At 38.2% G+C, this 27,141-nt stretch overlaps 1 protein-coding gene across 2 annotated transcripts; it reads left to right on the top strand.

Annotated features, from left to right (window-relative positions):
• LOC122312402 lies at positions 1-27,012 on the top strand. 2 transcript variants are annotated; one of them, XM_043126989.1, is made up of 32 exons: positions 1-308; positions 434-607; positions 731-826; positions 1,095-1,164; positions 1,374-1,507; positions 2,782-2,922; positions 3,000-3,157; positions 4,274-4,442; positions 4,544-4,642; positions 4,966-5,043; positions 5,130-5,189; positions 5,299-5,456; positions 5,809-6,010; positions 6,656-6,775; positions 8,426-8,511; positions 8,646-8,750; positions 8,955-9,053; positions 9,257-9,345; positions 10,176-10,324; positions 17,735-17,878; positions 17,970-18,077; positions 18,768-18,878; positions 19,726-19,833; positions 19,938-20,048; positions 21,246-21,424; positions 21,540-21,996; positions 22,147-22,254; positions 22,366-22,424; positions 23,034-23,436; positions 24,697-26,235; positions 26,443-26,650; positions 26,741-27,012. In XM_043126989.1, exons 1-32 carry the CDS (start codon positions 201-203, stop codon positions 26,839-26,841), a joined length of 5,931 nt encoding a protein of 1,976 aa, XP_042982923.1. In that variant the 5' UTR covers positions 1-200; the 3' UTR covers positions 26,842-27,012. The 2 variants fall into 2 exon arrangements, with proteins under 2 accessions (XP_042982923.1, XP_042982924.1); XM_043126990.1 differs by having other exon boundaries at positions 2-308; positions 23,052-23,436.
• Positions 27,013-27,141: the final 129 nt, after the last annotated feature.

Raw genomic sequence — 27,141 nt, 5'->3', positions numbered from 1 at the left:
AAATGGAAGTACCCATACCATTCTGGTCGGCTCGAAGCACAGCTTGCCTTTAGTCGCTCTCTGTCAGCTACTGGGAGCCAAACCAACCTTGGAAGCACAAAAGCGCGAAAAGAAATTAAATTCCATAAACCCCTTCATCCTCCTCCTCTCTAGCTCTTCCGCTAGGGTTTTTGTTCTTCAACTTCTCTCGAGCGTCTATAATGGCGAGCACTAACTCCGTCGACGCCTCTCTCTGGTGGGACCCGTTCACGCTCCTCCTCACCGAGCTTGAGAATGCCCCTCTCTCCTCTGACCTTCCTCCAAAACTGGTAAACCCTAACCCTCCCTCCCTCTCTCTCTCTCTCTCTCTCTCTCTCTCTCTCTCCCTATTAGTATATGAAGTAAATTTCTGCATATTTTATATATAACGTTGAATTATTTGGCGTTTATTTAGGTGAAGAAGTTGAGGGACAATCACACCTGGTTCGTTGATACAGTGTCGTGCTTCAAGCCACCGAATGCGAAATCGAGGGAGGCTTTGAATTCACAGAAAATTAAATTAGGGACTCACCAATTGAGTATACAGCCGGAATTGAGAGAAAAGGCTTTAAATATCAGCTCATACTTGGCGAGTTCCTTTATCGCCTTCGCTAATTTGTAATTTTTTAGTTATGGAACTCATTCTACCCATATACCATTAATATTCTAGTTGGTTATTGATTCACCAAACTGTTCTTCTTGTTCGATTCAGTGTTTAAATGAGGTGCAATCGTACATTCTTGTTGAAAGGTCTCTCGAGGACAACAAATTAGGTGCTCACTCTGTAGTTCAAGAATTTCTTCACATGGTTAGTAGCTTCTGTTTTTCCTTTATTCCTCGAGCCATAATTGGTTTATAATTCGAAGGTGATTTTCTTGTTATCCAATTGATGTGAAAGTTCAAAATGCCATTGTATTACTTACTCAATCTGGTCTACCTTAGTTGTACGTGCGAAATGCTCTTTGCATAGGGATATTGAATGCTATATTTGAAGATTTTTTCCACTGGTAGCCACTTGTGTAACTTTGTTTTTCTCCCCTCTGTATATTCTGTTTCCTTTTGCTGTTTTCATGCAGGTATTGCTTCAGTATTACATGGAACGACAATGCTTACTAAAATGTACCAGACACATTCTAGTACACGCCTGTAAGTCCATTGTGGAGCTCTTCTGATTCCCAGTTATTTTCTGTTCTCTATTTTTGAGTTTATTCCTTTTATTGTCACGGAGTGGTTGAACCATGTGGATTCTCAATCTAACTATACAAACTTACTCCTTAGCTTCAAGGTTTTGAATTGTTGCTTAGTGGTTCTGAGATTTTACACTTCCTACCATAATTGTACTAATCTGGGTGCAGTACATGTTGGCACTGGCTCCAAAGAGGGTCAGATTATTAGAGAGGAGGCGCTAAAGCTGTTTTCCAATGGACTTGAAAGGAAATTAATATCTGTACTGGAAGATCTCCTATCCTCCACTCATCCTGAGCAAATGGTATGTGCAGTATTTGCACGTGTCTTCTACTGGGCACCCCGTGTGATTGTAATAGATTGGGAGCTGTATGACAGATATATCAGTCGGGCATGTGAATTTATGATGTTAGACCAATAGAATTTTTATAATGCCTAGCAACACGATCAACTTATGTTCTTTTGATAAGTAAGAAATCTATTAAACCACGTAATTAGACATAGCCCAAGTACACAGGAAGTATACAAGAGAAAAAGACCTAATTACAAGCTAAAGCTGAAAAACAGCACAAAAGTCATTAAGACTAGTCCCATCCATGCCTATTCATATTAATACTATCGTTTACCTATAAAAAAAAAAGACTAGTCCCATCCATAACGATAACTGAAGCGCAAAGCAACAATGTATGAAAAAAGAAGTCTCTAATCCCTCCCACTGATCGCTCTTTGTTGTTGACACAGCGCACATTCCTCTCATTCCAAAACACCACATAAGACAAAGAGGTACTATCTTCCAAACAGCCGCTATTTGGCGATTACCTTGAATCCCTCTCCAACAGGCCAAGAAATTCACCACCCTCTTGGCCATCACCCAAGCAATGCCAAGCTTAGCAAAAACCTCATCCCACAATCAACTTATGTTTTTTTTTTAAATAGATAAAAGATATTTTATTGATCCACGTAAATAGGCAAAGCCCGAGTACACAGGAAGTATACAAGAAAGAGCCTAATTACAAACTACGTGCTACGGATAGTAGCATAAAAGTCACTAAAACTCCTTCCATTTAGTACAATCGAGGAGGCCCACAATAACAGAGTATGAAAGAAAAAATCCCTAAAACCAGCCGGGGAGCGTTCCTTGTCCTCAAAACAGCGGCTGTTTCTTTCGTTCCAAGTGCACCACATTAGACATAACGGCACCATTTTCCAAACAGCGGCGATCTGTCGATTTCCTCCAATCCTTTGCCAGGAGTACAATAAATCTATTACCCTCTTTGGCATAACTTATGTTAATGGTGCATTGGGTCTTGTACTCTCTTTTCAGTAGCACAAAGAGATACTGGCTAACCCTCCCTTAGTGGCTTGGTCAAGTTTTATACGGCGCATGTGATTACAAGTTTTTTTTTTTTTCCTTTCTGTTGTTTCTTCAATCATGTTTGTACACAGCTAGTTATTAAAATGTAGATGCGTGCGTGCTCTATTTTACAGGCAAAAAGTGGTTGGTTATTTTCATTTTGATGACATGTTATCATAGCTGTGCTTTTAAAAGTTTAGGTGGCTTGTGGGCATGCTTTGTAGGATGTTGATCTTTTCACTTTGTGGGCTGAGGAGACATTGATAGAAGACAATTTGGTTCTAGACAACCTCTTCCTAGCATATTATGAGTCATTTTGTAGTTGCGATGGTGGAAGATGGAAAAATATGTGCTCCCTCTACAAGGTATTTTCTAATCTTTGCAAGGGTAATGTTTTTTAAATTCCTTTTATTCTGAACCTTGCTCCAAAACTCACCTGCAGGGAATCATATCAGGGGCTTACAACTTTGGAAAGCTGGAAATATCATCTGATGCACTAAATTCTTCTTATCGTGCCAAAGTTCAGCTGCTACTTATCCTTATAGAAACCCTGGACCTGGATATTCTTCTCCAGATGGTTCATGATGAAATTCCTTTCAGGTTTTTACCTAGTTGTTAGCAACCTTTTATTATATGCTTACGAGGTAATGTGGAAAGTCTATAGGAGCCTTTCTCTCTGTCAGAGAAAAGAATGACTTGTCAAACCGTTTAAATACCCTAGTATTAGTTGATGATTTCATTATTGCACAATTACTGAGCAATACAGTGTAAAGGTTTGGCACATTGAATCCCAAATGAATTAAGTCCCTCATGAGGTAAAATGCCTTGAGACTTGAGTCATTAATGTATTAGATAATCTATAATGTAGTCTTTGCTCTGTCTTCTTGGGATCTTGTGTTTAAGTATACAACATAGCTTAATGGCATCGGAGAAGATAATGACATCAGATAACCCAAGGAAGCTGAACATCATTAATGGTGAATTAGTGTTTTATGTTTAAGAAGGATGGGGAGTTAGTTGATCATCTTCTTCTTCATTTTGAAGTTGCAAGTGATTTATGCTATTTGATTTTGCTATTAAGTGGTTTGATGCTAATTGGGTTATGACTAGAAGGGTAAGAGAATTGTTGATGGGCTGGGGAAGAAAGCAGGGGCATGGTAAGTTTTTTGGTAGCATGGAGGTTGGCTCTTTTATGTTTAATGTGGAGAATAAGGAGAGAGCAGAATACCCAGGCCTTTGAATATACGGAAGCTACAGTGGTAGAGCTACATTGGTGTCATACCTATCAACTAAGGACTCATGTGTAGTGCATTTATTGAACTAGACATGAGTGTCAGTATCTGCCTTTTGGGGAGCAATTGATTGTTTGACTGATGTTGGTACTTGTATTTTTGTGATGTTGTCCAACACTACTGCACTCTCTAAGTTCTTGTTCTGTGTTACATCTTTTCTATTAGCCCAGAATGCCAGATTTTAGGGTGACTTTGCAAAGGCAGTTGGGTTGGATTTGCATAGATGTATAGCGGACTATTTTGAAGCCTTTTGGTTGTAATTGGAAACTTATTCGCTATGATTTTTGTTTTTTGTTTTGGTTCTGATTTTTTTTTTTTTTTCGCTGATTACTGTCCCTTACATCGCCTTTTCATTTTAAACCCCCATTTTTCATTTTTAAAATGGCTTGTCATAGTTTTTTGAAGATGTTTTGCAATTTCTCAGGAAGGGTATCTCTGTTTTTACATTGCCCGATATCCTGGAGATGGATGCAATAATATCCAGTTTCAATGCTTTGGAATTGAAAGAGGCCGGTCCACTAATTCTAGCATGGGCAGTGTTTCTTTGCCTTAGTTCATCACTTCCAGGAAAGGAGGAAAATAATGTTCTGATGGTACATGGTTCTGTTTACTGAATTGTTGTTTGCCACTCTGGGATTTATGAACATCGCAAATTTGACCATGCTATCCATTTTATTTTTATTTTATATTCCAGGAGATTGATCATGTTGGTTATGTACGTCAAGCCTTTGAGGCTGGATCCTTGAGTTATTTTCTTGAAATTCTTCAAAGCGATGTACTGAAGGAAACAGATGTGAGTTATCTAGTTTGTAACAAAGCATTCACATAACTTGTTTCTAGTGTTTCTCATTTATTTCAAGTGTTCTGACTGCTTTGTCCCTCTTTTCATCATAAACAATGCGGCTCCAGTAAACTACATTTTTTAATCCAAAGAGAAAAGGTTTTGTAGTCTATTGACTATTGTTCAACATTGAGTTTGAATTTGACCACATTATTTTGGTCCTTACATTTTCTGGTAGTTTTGCCATTTTTCCTCTCAAGTTCTTGTATATGTTCCCTTTTCTAAAACAAGTAACCTCTCTTTCTTACTTATTTTCTCACTGTATGCTTACCCAGGGACCTATTGCTGGTTATCGAAGTGTCTTGAGGACTTCTATTTCTGCATTTATTGCATCGTATGAGATTAATCTTCAGGTAACTATACTTTCCATATCTTCAAGTTGTTTTAAATGAGTTTATTGAGTGCTTTTCTGATTTATCCTGCTTTCATCATGGTGCAGATAGGGGACAGTACTCTTAATTCTATATTGGATGTTCTCTGCAAAATTTATCGAGGCGAGGTTCGATTGTATAATGATCAGTGTTCTTCAGGGTCATTCATTATATTTCAACTCATTTTAACTATTGCTCATAGTTTTCTAATTGGGACTATTTTTCTTAAATTTGCAGGAGTCACTTTGTATTCAGTTCTGGGACAAGGAAAGTTTTATTGATGGTCCCATTCGGTGTCTTCTCTGTAACTTAGAGGGTGAATTCCCCTTTAGGACCGTAGAACTTGTTCGCTTTTTATCATCCCTCTGTGAAGGAACTTGGCCTGCAGAATGCGTGTAAGCAAAACTTGTTTAATTTCAGGTTGATCCCATTGGCTGAATCATGCATCCCTTTTGTAACATAAATAGGCTCTATGATTTTTTTTTAGAGTAATGCTATACACTACACCACTATCCCATTTGCATCTCACTATATATGATGTGGCGCATTTATCACCATTTGATGATAAAGAAGCATGTAATAAATGATTATTCAATGGTGAATAAATGTGTCACATTTTACTTAATGGGATGCAAGTGAGATGGTAGTATGGTGTATAGAATTTTTCCTTTTTTTAATATACTACTGTTATATGATATGTAGTCCTTTTATACATTTTTTTTTTCTTTGTCTTCATTCTGCTGATAGGTATAACTTTCTTGACAAGTCGGTTGGCATTTCATCCTTGTGTGAGATCAGTAGAGATTCTTTGGTGGATGACATTTCGCAAATTGTTGAAACACACCTGCCAATTAACATTCCTGGAATTGAAGGTTTATTCATTCCTGGCAAAACTCGTGGACACGTTTTGAAAATCATTGGTGATGGTACCGCTCTTGTACGATGGGAGGTAATTGGACAGTTTTTAATGGTTTTAAATGAACGTTTGCAATTTTGTTATGTTAGGCCTTTGGATTCTGCTGGAAACAAGGATGTTCCTTTAATCTAGGTTTCAAGTCCATTGCTTATGGATGGTTGATTACCATTTTAGTTGACATTTTTGGATGTTTCTACCCTATTATATCTATTTCCCTTTCTTCCTTAGTTTTCCATCTATTATCGTCGCACTAACTTTGTGATGTCTGAAAAGGCCTAGTCTTATAACACTCATGTGACTGATCTCCCTCTCTGGACTGGATGAGGTGTTGTAGGATGTTTTTCATATCTTACATGGAATATTTATTTAATATTTTCTCATTTTACTGACAGAACTTGAGTCCATCAATTTATTTATTTTTTGGTGCAGCATTACAGTGAAATTGATTGTAACCTTGAAATCTATGTTTTGTCGTGGTTGCATAGTGAATGATATCTACCTTAAAATTCTGGTCATGGCTAATTCTTCTTGAATCTCTTTTTTTACATGTTCATGGTTTTGCTTCCCTGGACCCTGGACATGTGGTTATGGTCTTGCCGTTGTGTCAATTTGGTGATTCAGTTTGGTTTTATATTAGCTGCTCATTTTGCTGATATATGCATCTTTTTCTGTTTGTAGTATGCTCAGTCTGGCATGCTGGTATTGCTTCTCCGTTTGGCCCAGGAGCTGTATTTGGACAAAAGTGAGGAAGTTTTCCTTACTCTTGACCTGCTTAGTCGAATGGTGTCTTTTAACACGGTAATTTGTTTGTTTTATCTAACTATTGTTTGATATCCTGTCAAATCTGATTTGGAACTGTTTAGGTTAGGTCACGTTTAGGTGATTTTGATAGAAATTTATGATAGTAATATTGACTTTGCCTATTTCTATGAATATAATATCTTTGATTATCTATCAAAAAGAGACTGTTGCCTGAGAACGTCCATTGTTATGTGGTGTGTTAAAGGAAAATGTTTGAGCTGCATTAGATGGTGGTTGAAGTGGACAGAGCAGAATGTCAATATTCCTTTTATAATCTAATCGTGTGACAAGCCTTTGATCTATTTCAACCTGGATATTGATTTTTGTATGGACACTTCTGTTATAAATTTTTTTTCTCTATGATCAGCATGGTGCCTGAGTTACTACACTAGACAATTGTTTGATGCATTCTATTCGGAATGGTGTTGCTGTCAGAAAACTTTTGTCCTATAGTTTCAGCTTTCTATGGTGATCTGACTCTCATTCAATAAACCTGTTTATCTCCTTGTTTTTGTCCCTTTTTGCACTGCTATCCAGTCAACTTGGAAAGATTCATTGTTTTATACTGAAATGGCTTTTTGTTTGTATTCTCGATCTGACACTTGGTTGCATTTTAAAGATTATAATAAACTGCATTTTTTATTTCTTATTGGTATTATTGTGGCTCTTGGAGTTTGTTTTTCCTTCCACAGTATCTGTACTGTCAAGTGCTTTATTTGGCCTCACATTCCTTTTGTCCTCAAGATCTGATCCTGCAAAAATTCTGGATTGTGTGCTTGGCTTTAAGCTCAGTTTCCCTTTATTTCAAGTGTTCTATTAATCTTAGGAGGAGAACAATAGAAAAGAAAGTCTGCAGTATGTGCACTTCGGTTCATTCCTTTTTACTTTTCTGTTTCTGGATCAGATCCAGCTTTTTCTTCATTTTTCCCGTTCACAAATGAATCTAGCTTTTTTACCTGCCTGTCTTCCTTTCCTGGTCTTCTAATCTAGTATTTCACATTTACATTTGAATTTGGACTCTCTTTTCTTCTCTCTTGTCGTTGGCATTCTTTTCTTCAAATTTTCATTTGAGTCTGTTCTGAAATTTCACCTTTAAATTTAGCTCTGTCCTGAATTTTTATTTTATTACTTAGATTCACTCTAGGACTCTTTAATAGATGAGAAATGTTTAATAGAAAATCCGGACTTTTTTTAGGTTTATATAAATTTCTGTATGGTTTTGGTTGCAAAAGTTTATCATTATCTCTGTTCTTTGTAGGGCTCTTCCTCGATTAACTTAGAGAGTATGGTTGTATCACTTCTGGTTCCTATTAAGAACACATGTTTGTGTGATTTTTATTCTGGCACGATACCAATGTTCACACTCACATTTGACTTCTCTGACCTAAGCCTGTATCCATGATGATGGAATGAGCTTGAACATGGTTGCCGCAGCTTGGCTAAAGCCTAGTTTCATTTGAACAAATCCAGCTTTACTGTGCTGAGATTGAATAGCCCAATGCTTAGCTTGGGTTGTTTCATCCCTGGGTCTTAGTGTTAAATAAAGTTAATCACTTATGGGGCCAGGAGTTTTTTTTTTTAAATACGGTTTGATTTTTTCAGTTTCGATTTCTTCTCACCAAATTTCTATCAATTTATCATATGTAGGCTTTGTGTTTTGCTTTGATGGAGATTGGCAGCTTATTGCATCATGAAGAAACTGGGATAACTGAGACAATGGATGAGAATATGTGGTAATTAGGACACTTAGATGTTTTTTTCCTTTCTTTTTATCTTTCCTTTCCTGGGTTCATTTTCTAGTTGTACCTTTCATGGTTATGCTTCTTTTTAAGTTGGAGATAGTTTGTTGTCTTTATGTCCACTGTAGGGTGGTTGAAACCATTTGCACTTTGGTCAGAAATCTGCCTCCAAACTCCAGCAGTGCTGCTCTGATGTCCATGTGTGTCAAGATTCTGGGCAAGTTGTTGAAATGGTATATGTTTTTGTTTGGTTGCTCTGGATGAATCTTTTGTTTGTGTTTGGTCTGGTTCTTTACTATTACATATTTGACATTTGTGCGTGAATTGTTTATGGCCATAAAGAGAAACAAAAAATACTACAACCTCAATGATTAACATGCCTATTATCATCAATAGAATTCTTATTTACTGATAAAAAAATTCATTTTTTTTGTCAGTTCCCCATCTCATGTTGCTGCGGTGGTTCTAAAGGCAAATATATTTGATGTGGTTTTAAGGACAAGTGTCTACGATGTTGACAGTAATGGTTCATCAAGGTGAATCCTCTAGTTCAAATTTCATGTAACTATTTTTGTTAATCAAATGTCAAAGTGTAAATATGTGATTCTGCAGAATTGCATGTTTACTAAGTGCGGTGGCCTCCTTGCTCCGTGTTAACAATCCGTGATTTTTATTTTATTTATAAAAGAAGAATGAGTTTATAGTCTGTGTTTTAATTCTTTTTATCTCCTTTGTCTAGTGGATCATGGTTACTTTCTGGAAAACTGGCTAAGATGCTTCTAATTGACTGCGAGCAGAACGATAACGACAACCCGTTGGCTATATCAGGCATGTTTCTGGTATTTCTTGGGTTTTGCGGTATCTTTATATTTGTCTCATCCGTAAACATTGTTCCATGAAAGAACCAAGCATATCAAAATTGATTGTCATTTCATTAGGGACGTGGTACTGAGTAAGAAAATTACTGCTTATATGAAATATGAGGAGCAGCTTGGGCCCTCCTCCGAGTTATGAAGTCAGTGAAAGACTCAGCTGGTCCTTGCTTAACGAGTTATAGCTTACGCCTAGAAAACTTAATATATGTATTGTATGCATAGTGCGTCACAAAGATGTTAGCCAGATCAGGCCATGTTTTGGTCTTTGAGTCAGTGTTCAATGTTCATCAACCAAGCCAGCACAGATACTTAAAATGATAAGATCGAGTTACTTTCCCTTTGTATGCTCTAAAAATTGGTTAAAATGTGCTGGGCCCCTGCTCCCTCTCAAATTGGTATCTTCTTGATCAAAACTTGTCTCTTCGCACCTCTTTGTAATGGGTTTACATGGGTCCCTAAACTCTTGTTTCCTTTTTCTTTTTGTTTTACCTTTGTATGGATTCCCTCCATCCCTATTTAAATCTCTTGCTTTTTTTAGGACTTTTTAAAGTAAATGTTTACTTAGCAAAAGTGGAAAATTTTGCATTTTCAATAAATACCCTATCAATTTCCAAAAAAGTAATTAAAAATGTCATAAAAGTTGTATCCACCTCTAAGACATAGAGGTATTTTAGGAAGTTAATTATCAGGATCTTTGTGTAAGATTGTGCATGGACTGTCTGACATCATATTATCTATGCGTTCTATGGGCTCTGACATGCATGGTTCAAAAACTTTTTACAGTATTGGACTTTACTATGCGGCTTGTGGAAACAGGATTAGAGGATGATTCTGTCCTGGCTCTAGTTGTTTTCTCCCTGCAGCATGTGCTAGTTAGTCATGAGTACTGGAAATACAAGGCGAAGTATGTGCGTTGGAAAGTTACATTGAAGGTACACCTTGGATCTCTCTGGAATGCTACAACTTGGTTCCCATTTTATGTTCTACTTAACTTTTTGTAGACATGCACAAAGTAATCCAATAATTTTGTTTTTCTGGGTTTCTTTTAATCAACCATTAGCTTGAGTCTTGATTGGTACACATAATGCTGCCAAGACAGGTGAGAGTCCAGAACAAAGAGCCTTAAGCATTGTAAAACTGCAAAAACGTTTATGCTCTCTCTCTCTCTCTCTCTCTCTCTCTCTCTCTCTCTTTTTTTTTTTTTTTTTTTTTTATAGTTAATCAAGAAGTTGTATTCATAGAAATTGGCAAAGCCCAGGTACACAGGAAGTATACATGAGAAACACCCAGCTAGAGGTTACAATAGAAAGAAGAAGGTCCTGGACCCAAAGTCCGTTACAATCAATGGCCCCACCCATAAGAACAATGACTTAAGAAAAAAACTTTTAGCTCCTCTAAAGTTCTCTCTTGATCTTCAAAGCTTCTGGCATTTCTCTCCTTCCAAATACACCAACACATACATATTGAGACCTTTCTCCAAATTGCCGCTACTTGTGAGTTGCCATGGAGTCCTCTCCAACTTGTAAGAAAATCCACCAATTTAAGAGGCATGACCCAAGACAATCCTATTCTAGAGAAAAAATCATCCCACATAAACCTGGCCACCTCACAGTATAAAAGCAGATGATCTACTAATTCCCCATGCTTCTTACACATACTACACCAATCCAACATAATTATGTGTTGTTTCCTTAGATTATATGTAGTGAAGATTTTATCTAATGATGCTGTCCAAACAAAAAAAGCTGCCCTTGAAGGAGCTTTCGTCCGCCATATGCTCCTCCACAGGAACATGGTGCTTCCAGGGCTCATTAGCACTTGATAAAAAGAGCTAACAAAGAAAATACCTTTCTTGGAATGGCTCCAATGCATCTTGTCTTCAGTGCCCCTTGAAATACTTACAGAATACAATGCCTAGAAAAACTTCGTAATAGACTCTAATTCCCAATCTCGGGCTGCCCTATTGAACTCAACATTCCATTGAGGGGAACCACGTGAAACGGACCAAAGATCGGCAATCACTGCATCCTTTTCTCTAGCCATCTCAAACAGACCAGGATAGGTATCACAAAGACAATGGTTACCGCACCATTTGTCATACCAAAAACTGACACGCAAGCCATCGCCCACAACAAAATGTTCATGTCCTCAAAAGGACTCCCAAAGACTCCTAATGTTTTTCCACAAACCCACTCAATATGTACTTCGTACCTCATTCGAGCACCATCCTCCCCGAATTGTGAATCAATAACCGACTTCCATAAGGCCTCATTTTTGTGTTGGTATCTCCACAACCATTTCCCCAAGAGCGCTTGATTGAATTTCGTCAAGTGGCGAATCCCCAAACCTCCCCCAAATATTGGGGTAGAAACTGCTGCCCAATTAACCAGATGAAATTTGAATTCTTCCCCCAATCCACTCCACAAGAAGTCCCTTTGTAATTTCTCAATGCGGTTAGCCACCTTTGTGGGAAGCGGGAACAAAGACAAAAAATAGGTGGGTAAGTTTGAGAGAGTGCTCTTAATCAAAGTCACCTTACCACCTTTCGACAAGTAAAGTCTCTTCTAAGTAGCTAATCTGCACTCCACCTTTTCAATCACATCATCCCAAACCCTTTCAGATTTAAAGGAGGCCCTCGAAGGTAAGCCCAGATACTTCATAGGGAGTGAAGATATCTTGCATCCCAAGATTGTAGCAAAATTCTCCATTTCATGAACAGCCCCCATCAGCACTAATTTAGACTTAGCAAGGTTGATACTCAGGCCTGAGACAACTGCAAAACAAAGGAGTAGCGCCCTCAAGGCTTGAATGTGACCAAGGTGTGCTCCACAAAATATAAGAGTGTCATCAGCAAAAAGCAGGTGCGAAATATTGAGCTCTCCATTCCCCAACTGAAATCCATAGAGTAATCCCCCTTCCACCAGCCCCTCAATCATCTTACTGAGAGCTTTCATGACAAATAAAAAAAGAAGAGGAGATAGCAGGTCTCCCTGCCTCAAGCCGCAAGAGGAATTAAAGAAACCCACTGGTGAGCCATTTACCAAGATGGGAAAACAATCTGAAGAGATGCAAAATTCTACCAATTTCTGCAATTTACCCCCAAAACCACATTTGTCAAGTAAATAAAGTAAGAACTGCCAGTTGACATGGTCAGAAGCTTTCTCCATATCTAGTTTACAAAGTAACGTGGGTTCTCTAGACCTTATTCGGCCATTCAAAACTTTATTTGCAATAAATTGAATTTAGGATTTGTCTACCTTTGACAAATGCATTTGCAGCTTTGAGATGAGTTTATCCACCACCGAGCTCAATCTATTTGCTAGCACTTTGGACAGAATCTCATACACTCCATTCACAAGACTAATGGGACAATAATCTCTCACATCCCTAGACCCCACCTTTTTGGGAATGAGTGCTGAGAAGGTGACGTTTAGACTCTTTTCAAATCTTGCAACAAAATGAAATTCCTGAAACACTTGCATCAGATCCCCCTTGACCACCTCCCAACAGGCTTGAAAACCCAAAGTAAAACCGTCCGGCCCGGGAGCTTTATCACTTGCCATCCCTTTGATTACCCTATGCACCTCCTCTTTTGCAATGGCCTCTCTAGCCACTCTACGCTCTGTTGGTCTAATGTTGAAAATGACTAACCATCCACGCCAATTATGCCCTTCCGATAGGAGCTGTTGATAGTAGTGTTCAATGTGGTTGTTGATGACCACCTGATCCAAAGAAATTGCCCTGTCTACCATCAGTGTATCAATAGTATTGTTCCTTTTGTGCGAGTTAGCAATCCTATAGAAGAATTTCGTGCACTTATACCCTTCCTTAAGCCATAGCGCCCTTGATTTCTGTCTCTATGAAATCTCATCCATCAAAGTTACTCTTTCAAGTTAGGCTACTACTTGACTCTTGTGAGTTTTTTCAATTTCAGATAGAATTATGGCCTCCTCCTCGCCTTCTAGGCCTTGTAACTTCTCCACAAGAGCGCGCCCCTGTTGAAACATATTGCCAAAGACTTGTTCATTCCATAGCTTAAGATCTTGTTTCAGTGCTTTCAACTTCTTTGCCATGATGTAACTTGTGGATTCATGGAAATTATAAGAAGTCCACCATAATCTAACCCTGTCTACAAAACCATCAGTTTTAAGCCACATATGCTCAAATTTAAAGTACATTTTAACCCCTTGGATGCCTTCACAGTCTAAGATGATAGGGAAGTGATTAGAGCATAGCCGGGGTAACCTTCTTTGAACAACATCAGGGAAGTGAGACTCCCAATTAGGAGTTATAAAAAATCTATCAATCCTCAACCAAGATGGAAATTCTCAGTTGTTGGACCAAGTAAACGAATCTCTTGAAAGAGGAATATCCACTAGCTCCTGTTCTGAGATGAAATCAGAAAGATCTTGTATGGCTGGAGTGATGTGAGATGCCCCTGACCTTTTGCTGAAAGGGAGATCTGTTTAAATCCCCCCCAATTCAACAAGGTAGCTCCCACTAAGTAAGAACTCCCGCCAATTCTTCCCACAAAAACCTTCTCTCTGAATTGGAATTTGGGCCATAAACACCAGCAAATGCCCATTTGAAGCCATCTTTTAGATTAACAAAAGAACATGCCACAGTAAAATCACCCACACACTCCACCATTTCCACCACCCTTTTATCAAACATGATTAGAACTCCCTCAAAAGCTCCTTTGATGGTAGGTAAGACCACCCGACATGTTGCCCTCTCCATGAGCTATGTACTATTTGTCTAGAGATTGCTTCCAATGTAGTCTCTTGTAGACAAATGATATCCCCCTTCCATTGGCGAAGTAAGTTTCTAGTTTGGAGCCGCTTATTAAGATCATGCAGCCCCCTCACGTTCCAAGATAATATTTTTGGCTTCATGGGACAACCATTTTACCCCTCCCCTTGGAACGCTCCCAGTTGGAGCTCTTCTCGCCACCCTCCTCTTTCATTGCCCAAGTTAACCTTTTGAGTTCTCTTTCCTTTTTTTTGGCCAAGTTCAAAGATTGCTCATATTTGGACTGAACATTCACAGCCTCTACGGCTGTAAGTAAGGCCCTAAATTCAGCATCAAAATCCCCATAAGAAATCCCTACCATGTGTCTAATATCCGTCGTTCTCTGGATAACCCAATCTGACTCTTTGGGGTGAAAAGAGTTGGGAGGGGTAGGATAATCCTCCCCATCCCTGTTATCTGCAAACAACACCAAGGAATTAGCCAAATCAATCTCCCCCAAATCACCTTCTGATCCCAACACCGATTGCTGTTCAAAACCAGCATTTTCGAACACACAGGTCCTGTGGCGTCTCCACCTTGTGTGCCACCACCTGTAGGTGCCGGGAACACTAGCTTCGCTGCCATGGTGTCAGGAGATAGGTCAGCAGGAACTGGCGACAAGATCTGTGCCACCTCGAACCCGAAGAGCCCACCCAACTCTGCGTTTGCCTCCTTCGAAATGTTCAGCATCTTCGTTAGAGGAGACGTCGCCGTTAGGAAGACGAGAGACAGGCTAGAACACACCGGCGATGAAGTCTGTGCCACCACAGAGGCCGATGGCTCACCCGTTATCTCCCCATGCTTCATCGAGGGAATCTGAGAGGACAGAGGATTAAAAGTATCACTGCTGGAGTTTGGGGTGTGGGCTGCCATTGTCGAGATCTCCTCAGTTGCCAACGCTGAGAGAGGGTCCATGGGCCCAGTCACTGGCCCGGGCCTAGGCCCAATCACCTGCAAAGGCCCAGGCAGCCCTTCCCAGACACGGGCATAGGTCCCCCCACAAAAGCATGCCTTTCCCAGATGGGCTCAAAGGCCCAGCACCCAACAAGGAGGCCTCAGACCTCACGTCACTCCCGGGCCCAGAAGAAGAGCCCTTTTCAAAACTAGGCCTTACTTGTTTCAGACTCCAGCCCATCCGCACTTTGGCCTTTCCAGCAGCAGGCTTGAAGGGTTTCCTTCCTTTTGAAGGCCCATGGCCTTGGCCCAATCCCAGACTCCACCCTTTCTCCAAACTAGAAGTCAGCAATTCCAGTTCCTTCCTGATTGTTTTCAATTCCTCCTTCACCCTGGTCACTGCTTCTTTCAAACTAAGAATAGCTTCCTGCATTCCACTTTCCCCTACACAGCCATTAGACAGTGACTTGCTGCCCATTTCAGGAACAACAATTCTGCCATCTACTGCATTATTCAGCTTCCCCATCGAGAATCCCTTTTTGTTTTATCCAAACACTTCCTTTCTACTACCCGTACCACCCAACATCGCCTTTGCATATGACGGCCTCTCCTTCTCCTTCCCCTTATCATCTTCTCTAGCCAGCCTTGAGCTCAGCGATGGAACATGCTTGGACACAGCCCCCTTTGACAAGGCATTCTTCAGCTCCATCGATAGCAGCTTCCATCCCTTACCTCCCATCCCTTCTGGGATTGCTCACATACCACGCCCACCGATGCCCCCACCATAGTCAGTTACCTCCAAGAAGCATCCGAAACTGTTGGAGCGCCTATGAGCAAAGAGAGCTTTGGCACCCTCCCTATAAGTTTTATAAAACACCTTCCTTTCCCCAGAAGAAGAGCATTCTTCTACAGCATTAGCCAGCCAACGGGCACTGGCCAGGTTGAACAAAATCTCCTTAGTAACCTTCCTCCCCCTCTCTGTAATGCGACATGCGTTTCCTCCCTCCAAAGACAAAACAAAAACTTTGTCTCTATTAAGAGATGCTTAATGATTCCCATGCCTAACGCAAGTCAGAAAAATGAACATAGAAACTAATGGGGACTGACTCCGGCAAGGAATCGCCGGAACAGACAACCCATCAAAAAGGGGTACTCTGCACAGCACTAATTCTAGAGAGACGGAAGAGGTTCTCTCTCTAAAAAAGTTTTCACTATATTCCCTATTCAAAGATATTTATGCTTTCTTTTACACCCATGCAAGCAGATATGTATTCAGGATAATTAGCCAACATTGGTATGTAGGAAGTTGTTAATGTGTCTGAATCCCATATTTCTTAATCAGTACTTATATCCTTTAACTATAAGGGCTTAACAGTAAATTAATTTTTTTCGTTAATTGTCATTTCAATTTTACATTTCTACTACAAACCATAGAAGGAAAGAATGTGCTTCCTTTCCACTTCTTCCCATCTTTCCACTTTTCTGCCCCTCCTATCAAATGATCTCTTTAAGCCGTTGATAGTATGTCAACTGTATCTTGTGAGACTGGTGCACTTGGGCCATGCCTATTTATATCCTCAATAATATCCTGTTTTACTGGTGAAAACAACTGTATCTTGTGATGCTTTGGCCTTTATGTTGTAACAGTGATGGAGAGCCTTTGTTGTCTGTCTTGTTTCATCTGTTTTTTTCACCATTTTCTAATGGAATTTACTTCTCTTTGCAAAGAATATATTGAGTTCATAAGCATAAGTGGTTTATATCGAAGTATACAAGAAATCTGTCCAACGCTCATTGGGAGGGATTAGAGATTTTTTTTTTTCCCATACATTGTTACTTTGGGCATAGGCTATTGTATTGGATGGGACTAGTTTTCATGATCTCTATGTTGCTCTTTCCAGCTCTTAGCTTGTAATTAGATGTTCTCTCTTGTATACTCCCTGTGCACTTGGGACCTTGGGCTATAATAGAAGAAGCATCTGACTTCTTCATGCATGCTCCACTGGGCTCGGGGGGATATAGTTCAGTTGGTAGAGTGGCCTAATTATGTTGATTAATAAATTTTTCTTATTTATATAAAAAAAACTATTTTTAATATGTAAGTACTGATTGTTTCCTGATGAAGCTCTTTCTGGTGGTTGTGCAAGTGATATAAAAAAACTTTGCTCTCCATTAACCTCTTGTTAGGTCTGGCCCGACTCCCAAATATTTTAAGTGGATGGTAGGGGGATAGACAGCATTTAATCTATGTGTTCTGTTTTTTTTTTTTTTTTTTCTTTTGTTGGTAACATTTATCTTCCAGTTATTGTCCACATATTGTTTTGTGTTTGATTTCTTTCAATGTAGTTGAATGTACCGATTTCTATGATCATGTAGTTCTTATACTTTAAGATCTTCAACAGTTAACTTTCCTTTTATTTTTTTATTTATTTTTAATATATATATATATATATATATCAGTAGTTAACTTTCTTCTTGTGATGTATAAATTGAAAATCTCAAAATTATTGCACGTGTATCAGCCACATTCTTTTGCTGCCTTTTAAGCTGTCTTTACTGGTATTGCAACTCCTCTTTGTTTGACTCGTTGGAGGCCTAAATTATTGCAAACCTTGCCAAAATAACATGATAGGCTGATTATGTGTTCACTGTTTTAGGTGCTGGAAGTTATGAAAAAATGCATTTTGTCAATCTCATCCTATGCAAGATTGGGTGAGGTTATTCATGATGTCTTACTTAGCGATTCTTCTATCCACCACACCCTCTTTCGCATTGTGTGTACAACTACACAGACCTTGGAGGTAAGCTATGTTCCATCTCTACCAATTTTGCCTAAGCCATGACAGACTAGATTTCTGTTCTCCTTACTGTTGTGAGAACAATTCCCTGCAGAATCTCTATGTTAGCCGTCTATTTGAATTGATGGAGATTGAAGGATTACAGCTCGCTATGAGTTCTGTTCTAGATATTCTTTTCATCATGATCTCCAAATTTTCAAAGGTATCTTCAGTAAACAGAGCTTTGCATTGATTGACATGCTAAGCTGGAATCATTTTGTGAAGTAGCATTTCATGTGAAATTTCCTCTTATAATGCTAAATAGATGTAGTTTTTTTTGTTTAATGTATGTCTTCTCAAGTTCTTATGACTCTTCCTGTTACTCTACAATCTTGAGCAACCTATCAAGCTTAGTTTTGCAAGTAATATATATGCATGAATAGCATGGGTAATGCCGGGTAGGGTGGTTGAACTATTAGCAAGCTGGAGAGGGATCACTTGGACACCACAGATTGCAGCCGTGTGGAAGATGGCTCCTATATGTATTCTTTGGTGTATTAGGAGTGAAAGAAACGAGAGACATTTTGAGGATCATGAACAGTCTTTGGAAGAGTTTAGGAATTTTTTCTGGAAGACTTTGTTTTTGTGGGCCATTGCTCTAGATTTGAATGGTCTCAGCTTCCACAATTTCCTTGTAACTGTTTCTAGTTCTTAAATAGGCATATTCACATGTATACTTCCAGTGTACTTGGGCTATGCCTATCTTTATATCAATAAAATAACTTATTACTTATACAAAAAAAACAAATATGCATGTGTTGTAGATATCTTTCTCATTCTGATTGTTGTGGTGATTTTATGGATCAGATAATTTAAAATACAAATTTGAAACTCAGTTCCGTTGATTTTCCAGGATGTATCTTCCAGCCTTCCTATCTTTTATCAAGCCCTGCTGTCATGTATGACCAAACCGGTTCCTGTCGTGACTGCTGTTATATCCCTAATATCGTATTTTCGCAGTCCTGTATGTGCTTTTTCCTCCCTCAATCTGTTTGTGATCATGCTTGAATATTGATACTCTTCATCTCTTGTTCCTTAACGATGCAAGTAGATCTTATTTCCTACATATAATGTGTTTCCATGACATTCGTACAAAAATTCATTGTATTTATTAATGGTTTTTAATATTCCCCAGTTTCTCACCCACTTTTCTTTGTTAATGTTTGGTCATCCAATAAATATTCATCAAGGAATTTATAGGTTTTTGCAGCAAAACGTTGTGTTAGACATTGATCATGGCATTGTATTTCACGAGAAACTGAATATTGCGTGCAATAATTTCCTTTTTCCCAGACTTAATTTTGAAATTCATAGTTGTATTTGAGGAAATTAGTAATTATTTGTGAAAGATTATATTACACAAGGTTGGTGACCTAATGATTCATTTTTTGTGCTTGGGGTTGTAGACAATTTGATAATATGTTTAGAAATTTTGGAAAAAATTATAAAATGGAGGTGTGTTCTTTGGTGATCACGCGTGTTCTGCTATCATCAACTTTGCACATGTATGGAAAAATGACTACTGCAGTGTTATTATTATTTTTTTGTCTGGACTCAGAAATGACCTTCAATAGGGCATCTCCTATTGATGGATTTTTGCATTGCGTATGCATAAATTTCAGATAGACTATACAGATTGGATGTGGAGTTTATTCGGGCACTAACTGTGCATTGCTTTGCTTTGCTTGCACCCCATTGGTTCATAATCCAGTATACCTTCATTGATTTATTTTCCTTCTTAGTTTTATCAATGTCAGTTTGGTACTTTATTTTTCAGAATGTTTGGTGAATTTTTTGAGTCGTCTATGCAGGCAATCCAAGTTGGTGCTGCCAGGGTACTGTCAGAATTGTTGATTGTTGCAGATTATTTGCAACAATATTTGGTTGGCAATGCATGCTTTGGTTTGGATGATAAGCAGGTTTTCCATTTTATATTTGAGTTTTTTCTCCTTTCCTTCTTTGTAGCATTCAATTGATTAGATGAGTTGTTTCTACCTTATTTTGATTAACTACTTGGTTTTAGATTACAGATTTGAGGCGTTCTGTAAACCACATACTACTTGAGCAATCATTATGGAATGAAGATCTCTTTGTTGCCATAGTCATTATGCTCACATCTGCAGCAAATTATCAGGTGTGATACCTCTAAACCTTTTTGGAGGTTTAGACAATGTTTGGAATAACATGTTTACATGCTTTGGACTAAATCTGATTTCGTTTGAGACTTGCTCCAGGTTTGATATTTTGTGATGATGTGCTCCACCTAATTCCTCATTCTTTATTATTATGTTGGAGAATAATTAACTTGTAGCTGTACATATTTTTAGTAAAAATGTGGTGCTAGTGGTTTTTCAAGCTTTTCTGGATCGAGAAGATTCAGTTAATCAGACAGTTTCCCAATACTATTGTATCAACTTTTTTTTACAGTTTCCCAATACTATTGTATCAACTTCTATTTTTTTTAATCAGTAAATAAGATTTATTGATTGTAGGAATAGGCAAAAGGCCAAGTACACAGGTCATGTACACAGGTCATATACACAAGCAACACCTATGAGTTTTCCCATTTGTATACATCCCGTGTACTTGGGCTATGCCTGTTTGCTTGGAATAAAATTTCTCGTATTAACCATCGAAAAAAAAAAAAAAAACACATAGGAGTGATTTCTAGTGGTACAAGAAAATCATGAATGGTCATGCTATTAAAATCAATTACAATCGACTATTGGAACAAAGTGTTAAAAAAGAAAGTTCTAAGTGCCTCCACTGACGCTTATGATCTTTGAAGGTTCACTCGTTCCTCTCCCTCCAAAGACACCACTGTTGGCAGATTGGAACCATCCTCCAAATTGTGGCAATCTGAGAAGTGCCGTGGAGATCTCTCTGATGAAGCTAAGAGGTCAATCACCCTTCTTGGCATCACCCAAGCCACACCCACCCTAGCAAAAAATTCATTCCACAAAGTTGTGGCAATCTCACAGTGTATTGGTAGATGGTCGACGGATTCTCCACTCTTTTTATACAAACAACACCAATCTAAGACTTTGATTCAGCGTTTCCTTAGGTTGTGCTTAACAAAGTTGATAGTTTGGACCTACAAAACAAAAATTAATAGTTTGGGGTTTCTGGCACATTGATGTGATTAAGGTGGCCAAACCCAAGATTGTAAACCATAATTCCCCGGAAAATTGATTTGGGCCTAATTGGGCATTATTTCACTAAGTTCAGCTCAATTATTGCCTAGCTATGGCTCTCTTGTAAATCTCTTGCTCATCTTATCATCTCTAGCTTTGCATGGTATCGTTTCCTAACGTATAAATTCTTTCTGCAGCCTGCTTTTCTTGTTGCCATATTTTCTGATATAGAGAGTATTGATGTCCAAAATAGCAATGGTGATGATGCGAAGCAAGCAGCAAATGAAACTTCCCTTGGGCCACAGGGTTCTAGGAAATCAATTCTGGTAGATGCACTCATGCACTATCTTGATAGGGAAAATGATCTTATCAACAGGTATACTCTCTCAGTAATTTTATTATTATTATTAGTGCACTATATTTTTCATTTTTTATTCGGTTGCATCTTATCTTAGCTTCACATTTTAATCTGCTGATGTTTTTATCTGCAGCAATCCCAGAATCCTGTTGAATGTACTTAACTTCATGAAGGCCTTGTGGCAAGGGGCTGCTCAATATACACATATTCTGGAGTGGCTGAGGAGCTCTGAAAATTTCTGGAAACATTTGTCCAACTATATTTTGTTGATTGCTGGCACTAAAGATGGGGCCCTTGAAAATCTGACTGAAAAGGAGGCTCTAGATTTGGCATGTAAATATCGCTGTCAATCTGTAATATTAGAAATAATGGCATATGAGATGTTCCTGCAGAAGAAATTGTCACATGCTGAATCGCTTGTAAAGCATGGGGCTGAGTTGAAGGACAGGATAGAAAATGCGGTCAATGTTGAAAAATCAAAAGCTGTGAGAGAGATTGTGTCAAACTGGAGTGAGAACTCTGTTTTAGCCAATCTGATCCAGTCAGATACTTCTTGTGATTACAACAACGAAAAGTTCTTCCGTGCAAAGGTGACCATATTCAATTCCTTATTATTTATGCTAACGTGTTAATTGAGACAATGATGTGGCTGAGAATTGGGTTATTTATCTTCTTTATATTTTTATCTTCTTCATATTTAATATGAGAGAGAATCAGTGTAGTCAGTTGCAACTTTACAGGTTGCTTCCTGTTTATTCACCGTGCATGTGATGGGTAGATTAGCAGCCCATGACTCGGGAACATTGTCTGTCTCATTACTTGAGAAGATCCATGTGATTTGGAAAAAGGTTCGATCCTGAATCTAAGACGGACAGATTTGCCTTTTTAATCTTTTTCTTCATTTCATTTTCTTGGAGTTACATCTAACTCCAAATTTGTATGTCATTTCCTGTTTGCAGTTGAGCACTCAGCGTGCCTTTTCTGAATTGTTGGCTCAATATTCTCAGCGTGGTTACAGGTAGAGCCTTTCAATAGTCATCTTTTTCTGATCCAAATGGTAAACATGTAATTACAACTTCACGAAGTGATCTAATGATAGAGAAGGCTGGTCCTTGGGGGGTAGGGGGTTTAGAACTAATACATCTGGATGTTTTGTAAACTGGAAATGATCCTTTGTATTTTTTATGAAATTGTTTAGTTAGAGAGAGAAAAAAAAAAAAAAAAACTATCTGATTACCATTTGTAAAATTTTATAATTATGTCAGTTCTACTGGAAATGAGTCAATCCTCTATTTTTGATTATATTTACAATTTTCTCTTTGCGTTTCTGGTTTGTGTATAATTGTGCTTGACCACAATTCTAGATGTTACTTATATTTTATATAAATGGGCACTTAAACCTGTAACATGTTATACACACAACATGAAATTATTTGGAGGAATTGCTCTGTCTTCTACATTAAGGACGTGACAAATTATATAGGCACTGGCTTGATATTATGCACTTTCAGTATTTCAGTTTGTTATTTTTTTTTCAAACACAAGGTTTTTGTTTAATTATTAGTACTTGGTTTTTCTTCTAACTTGCAATATTTCATTTTTAGATATGTGGAAATCAGTTTTGTAGTTTATTTACTTATTGCAGTGAAGGCAAGGAGCTTGGTACTTTAATTCTCAGTGATCTTTATTATCATATACAAGGCGAGCTTGAAGGCCGTAAAATTGGTCCCGGGCCTTTCAAAGAACTCTTTCAGTATCTAGTTGAATCAAAGATTTTGCAGAGCTATCAGCACAAGTATGATGATGACCTTTCTGCTACTTCCAAAGATGTGTACTTGTTTGACCTTGTACGCCTCAGAGCAGATATGGGATTGGATATGTGGGATTATTTGGAGTGGAAAGCATCCAAAGCAACTGCTGAAACAATGTTGCGTTGCATGCAGAATGCAAACTCAATGGTGTTGCTTGCAAATTCAAGGCATTCTGCACTGAAAGCATTAATAACTGTTTTAACTGTCTACCAGGATCAGGTGAGTTATCAGATTTTTCTTTTTCTTTTTGAAGTTCCCAAGTTAGAAATACATTATCGACAGTTGTTTTGATAATGATTGGATTTTGCTTTTATAAATAAAAAGATTTTATTAATAGGAATAGGCATAGCTGATAGCCCAAGTGCACAGAATGTATACAAGAGGAAACGGCTAGTTAAGAGGAAGAAGTAGAAACAAGAAAATCATGAAAATCTAGCCCTTTGAAGTCAATAGCTTTAGCCCATTGGAATAAAGTACTAACAAAGAATAATTTAATCTCCAGTGAGCATTCCTTATCTTCAAAATTCTGATCATTTTGTTCTCTCTATGTGCACCATTGAATACAAATAGGAATCATCTTCCATAAAGCTGTGATTTATTGGGGATAAAAATGCAAAGTTTAAGAAGGGTTGTGTACCTTTATGTTTTATGCTAATACAAAAATGTGAAATAATGATCGTAATCTAACTTTTATGAGGACTCTGTATAATGCAATTTATCTGAGGGTTTGTTTTCTTCTATGGAAATTGATTTTTGTGTGTTTTGGGAAGTTTCATAGTATGTGTGATAATAAAGTCGCAGTGAATAATATCATGCCTTACCACCGTGCTTTATTGTCAAAATGATGCTTTGAAGAAGGCAGGTGTGTGTTGGGCAGTGGAACCTATAGACGTTTGATATGGAACTTCATGTTTTATTATGCATCCACTTTTTAAACGAAGCTTCTGGAAAGGATAAATTGATGGTTATTAGATGGAAAACGTATAGGATAATAACAATTTTGCAATTTAGATCTACATCCTTCTACCTGCAAATTGTTGTGGAAGTCATGCCGATTAAAGCTACATTTGTTGATTGCCTATGGTAAATTTTCTAGTATTACATTGGAGCATAAAAATAAGTATGAGGCACATTTCGTGGATGTGTAGAGCATGAAAGGAAGTAATTATCTTTAAGTAAATGGATTGTGATGGGATTAGTTTTCATGATTTGCTTGTACCAATGTCTATTTCCTAGTTGCTGTTAGGCGTTTTCTTTGAATACTCTGTGAACTTGGGCTACACCTACTTTGTGATCAATAAAACTTTATTACCATCAAACAAAGAAATTGTCCTGATGTGTTAAACCTTTGTGTCAATATCTTGGTGATATAGCTAATGTAGTTCAAACTCATGGTTAGAATAATCAGATTTTTTTTTTTTTTTGGGAGAAAATTTGCATTATTACAGGCAACTAATTAATGTTTACCCACTCATACAGTCACCAGAGCAAAAACCTGTTGGAGCAAAGATCCATGACCAAGTCTTTTTATCATGCATTGATCATATTTGCCAATGTTTCTGTGCCACAGTAGAATCATTAGTGCCAATTCTGGATGGCTCTGATGATATCCTATGTTTTCTAAATGGCCAAGTAGAATTGCTTCTCCATATCTTGAGATCTGCATATGAGAGTTTGTCCTTGCATGCTCGTGTACTTGTCTTAAAAACCTTGGGTTCTGGCCTTAAAGTGTTGAGTGACTTGAGGCGCTCAGTTATGGGGGTTAACACGACAATGAAACTCTTACTCACATTGCTTCTATCGACTGTGGAGTTTACTTGCCTTAGTACACGAATTGATGGGGCAACAGACATGGAATCTGTCAAAGACTCGGCTGAGATTTCAAATGCAACTATTCCGCTTCTACCTATTCTCTGCAACTGCACTACTAGGGCTGAGCACTGCACTCTCTCCCTGATGACTATGGACTTTATACTAAGAAGCCTCTTGATGCCAAACACTTGGTTCCCAATCATACAACATCATCTACAGCTGCAGAATTTAATTCTTAAGCTTCAAGATAAAAACTCATTTGCATCCATTCCCATAATATTAAAATTCTTTCTGACACTGGCACAAGTGAGAGGAGGTGCTGAAATGCTTCTTAACTCTGGTTTTTTCTCATCTCTGAGGGTTTTATTTGCTGAATCCTCGGATGGTAGACTTTTCTCCTTAATTAATAGTGAGGGCAACGTCTCCAACTCATCTGACAAAATTGAAAAGCCTCAGCACATATGGGGACTTGGCTTGTCAGTGGTTACAGCTATAATTCAATCTTTAGGAGATAGTTCAACTGGCAGTGATATTGTGGACAAGATGATACCTTACTTCTTCTCGGAGAAAGCATATATGATATTTTATCATCTCAATGCACCAGACTTTCCATCTGATGATCCTAACAAGAAAAGACCTCGGGCTCAAAGGACACAAACTTCTTTTGCTGCTCTTCAGGAAACAGAGCACACCCTCATGCTAATGTGTGTGCTAGCGAAACATTGGAATTCATGGGTTAAATCCATGAAAGAAATGGATTCGCAGCTGAGAGAGAAAAGCATTCACCTATTGGCCTTTATTAGCCGAGGAACTCAACGCCATGGAGAGGCTTCCAGCAGGGGTGCCCCTCTTTTATGTCCTCCTACCCTCAAGGAGGAGTTTGATTACTGCAAGAAAGCATCAGTCATCAAAAGCAGAAGTGGATGGTTTGCTCTTTCACCTCTTGGTTGTGTGTCAAAACATAAGTTCACTGCTGTCTCAACTGCTCTAACAATCAAGGATCAAGCATATGAGAATAATGATGTTGTTTCTCAAACCTACTTCTCAGACGCTATTGCCTTAATGATCTACAGAATTGCATTTCTTATTTTGAAATTTCTGTGTTTACAAGCTGAGGGTGCTGCCAAAAGGGCAGAGGAGTTGGGGTTTGTTGATCTTGCTCATTTTCCTGAGCTACCAATGCCTGAAATTTTACATGGTTTACAGGTATGATAATGATTTATATCCTTTTAGCATATCAACTATTTCAGCAAAATGGGATGTCAATGGTTTATAAGCTATTCGTTCAAGATTTAGATGTGTTAAGTGTACTTTTTATTGGCAAAACATCTTCTAACCTGTACTAGATATTAGATGAAGTCATGATGTAGGTGGAAGATCATTCTTTTAACACGGCAGTCCATCAAAATGCAGGATCAGGTTGCTGCTATCGTTACGGAGCTGTGTGAGGCCAACAAATCAGAGCGGATTCCTTCCAAAATCCAAAATGTCTGCTGCTTATTGCTGCAGATAATGGAGATGGCCTTATATTTGGAACTGTGTGTTCTACAGATTTGTGGCATAAGACCTGTACTGGGGCGTGTTGAAGATTTCTCAAAGGAACTCAAATTGTTAATAAGAGGTACTATTCTTTTCAGCCCTCTGACAATCTGATAATAACCCAATGCTTGATTGCATGCAATAAATTTTTGGTAATGTTCATTTTATGCAGCAACAGACAGCCATGCTTTCCTGAAAGCGTCAATGAAGTCCTTGAAACTTGTAATATTATCAGTCTATCCAGGTTTGTTACAGTCCGAGGGTTTCTTGTGAAATACATGTTGATATTGGTGAATTCTGTTGGCCTAAAAGGAGAGTAGAAAAAGGCGGGTAGGAGTTCTAGATTTTGTAAATAATTCGAGATATCAACATGATTCGTGGCAGTTTTAAAAGAAGGCGTGTATAAATATTGGACATGTTTAAATATTTTATCATTTGTGGCAATTTCTTGGCCATAGGTTTTGTGATTCCAGGGAGGTGGTTTTTGAGAAAGATACGACCATTAGGTTGAGTCACTTCACTATTTTGTTTCTATACGTGATTCCCATCGGTACGTGAACACCACGGCATTTT

This window comes from Carya illinoinensis, chromosome 6 (genome assembly GCF_018687715.1).
Source record: "Carya illinoinensis cultivar Pawnee chromosome 6, C.illinoinensisPawnee_v1, whole genome shotgun sequence".
NCBI classification, from domain to species: Eukaryota; Viridiplantae; Streptophyta; class Magnoliopsida; order Fagales; family Juglandaceae; genus Carya; species Carya illinoinensis.
Note: the sequence above shows the minus strand (reverse complement) of the source record. Positions and strands in the feature narration are given on the sequence as shown.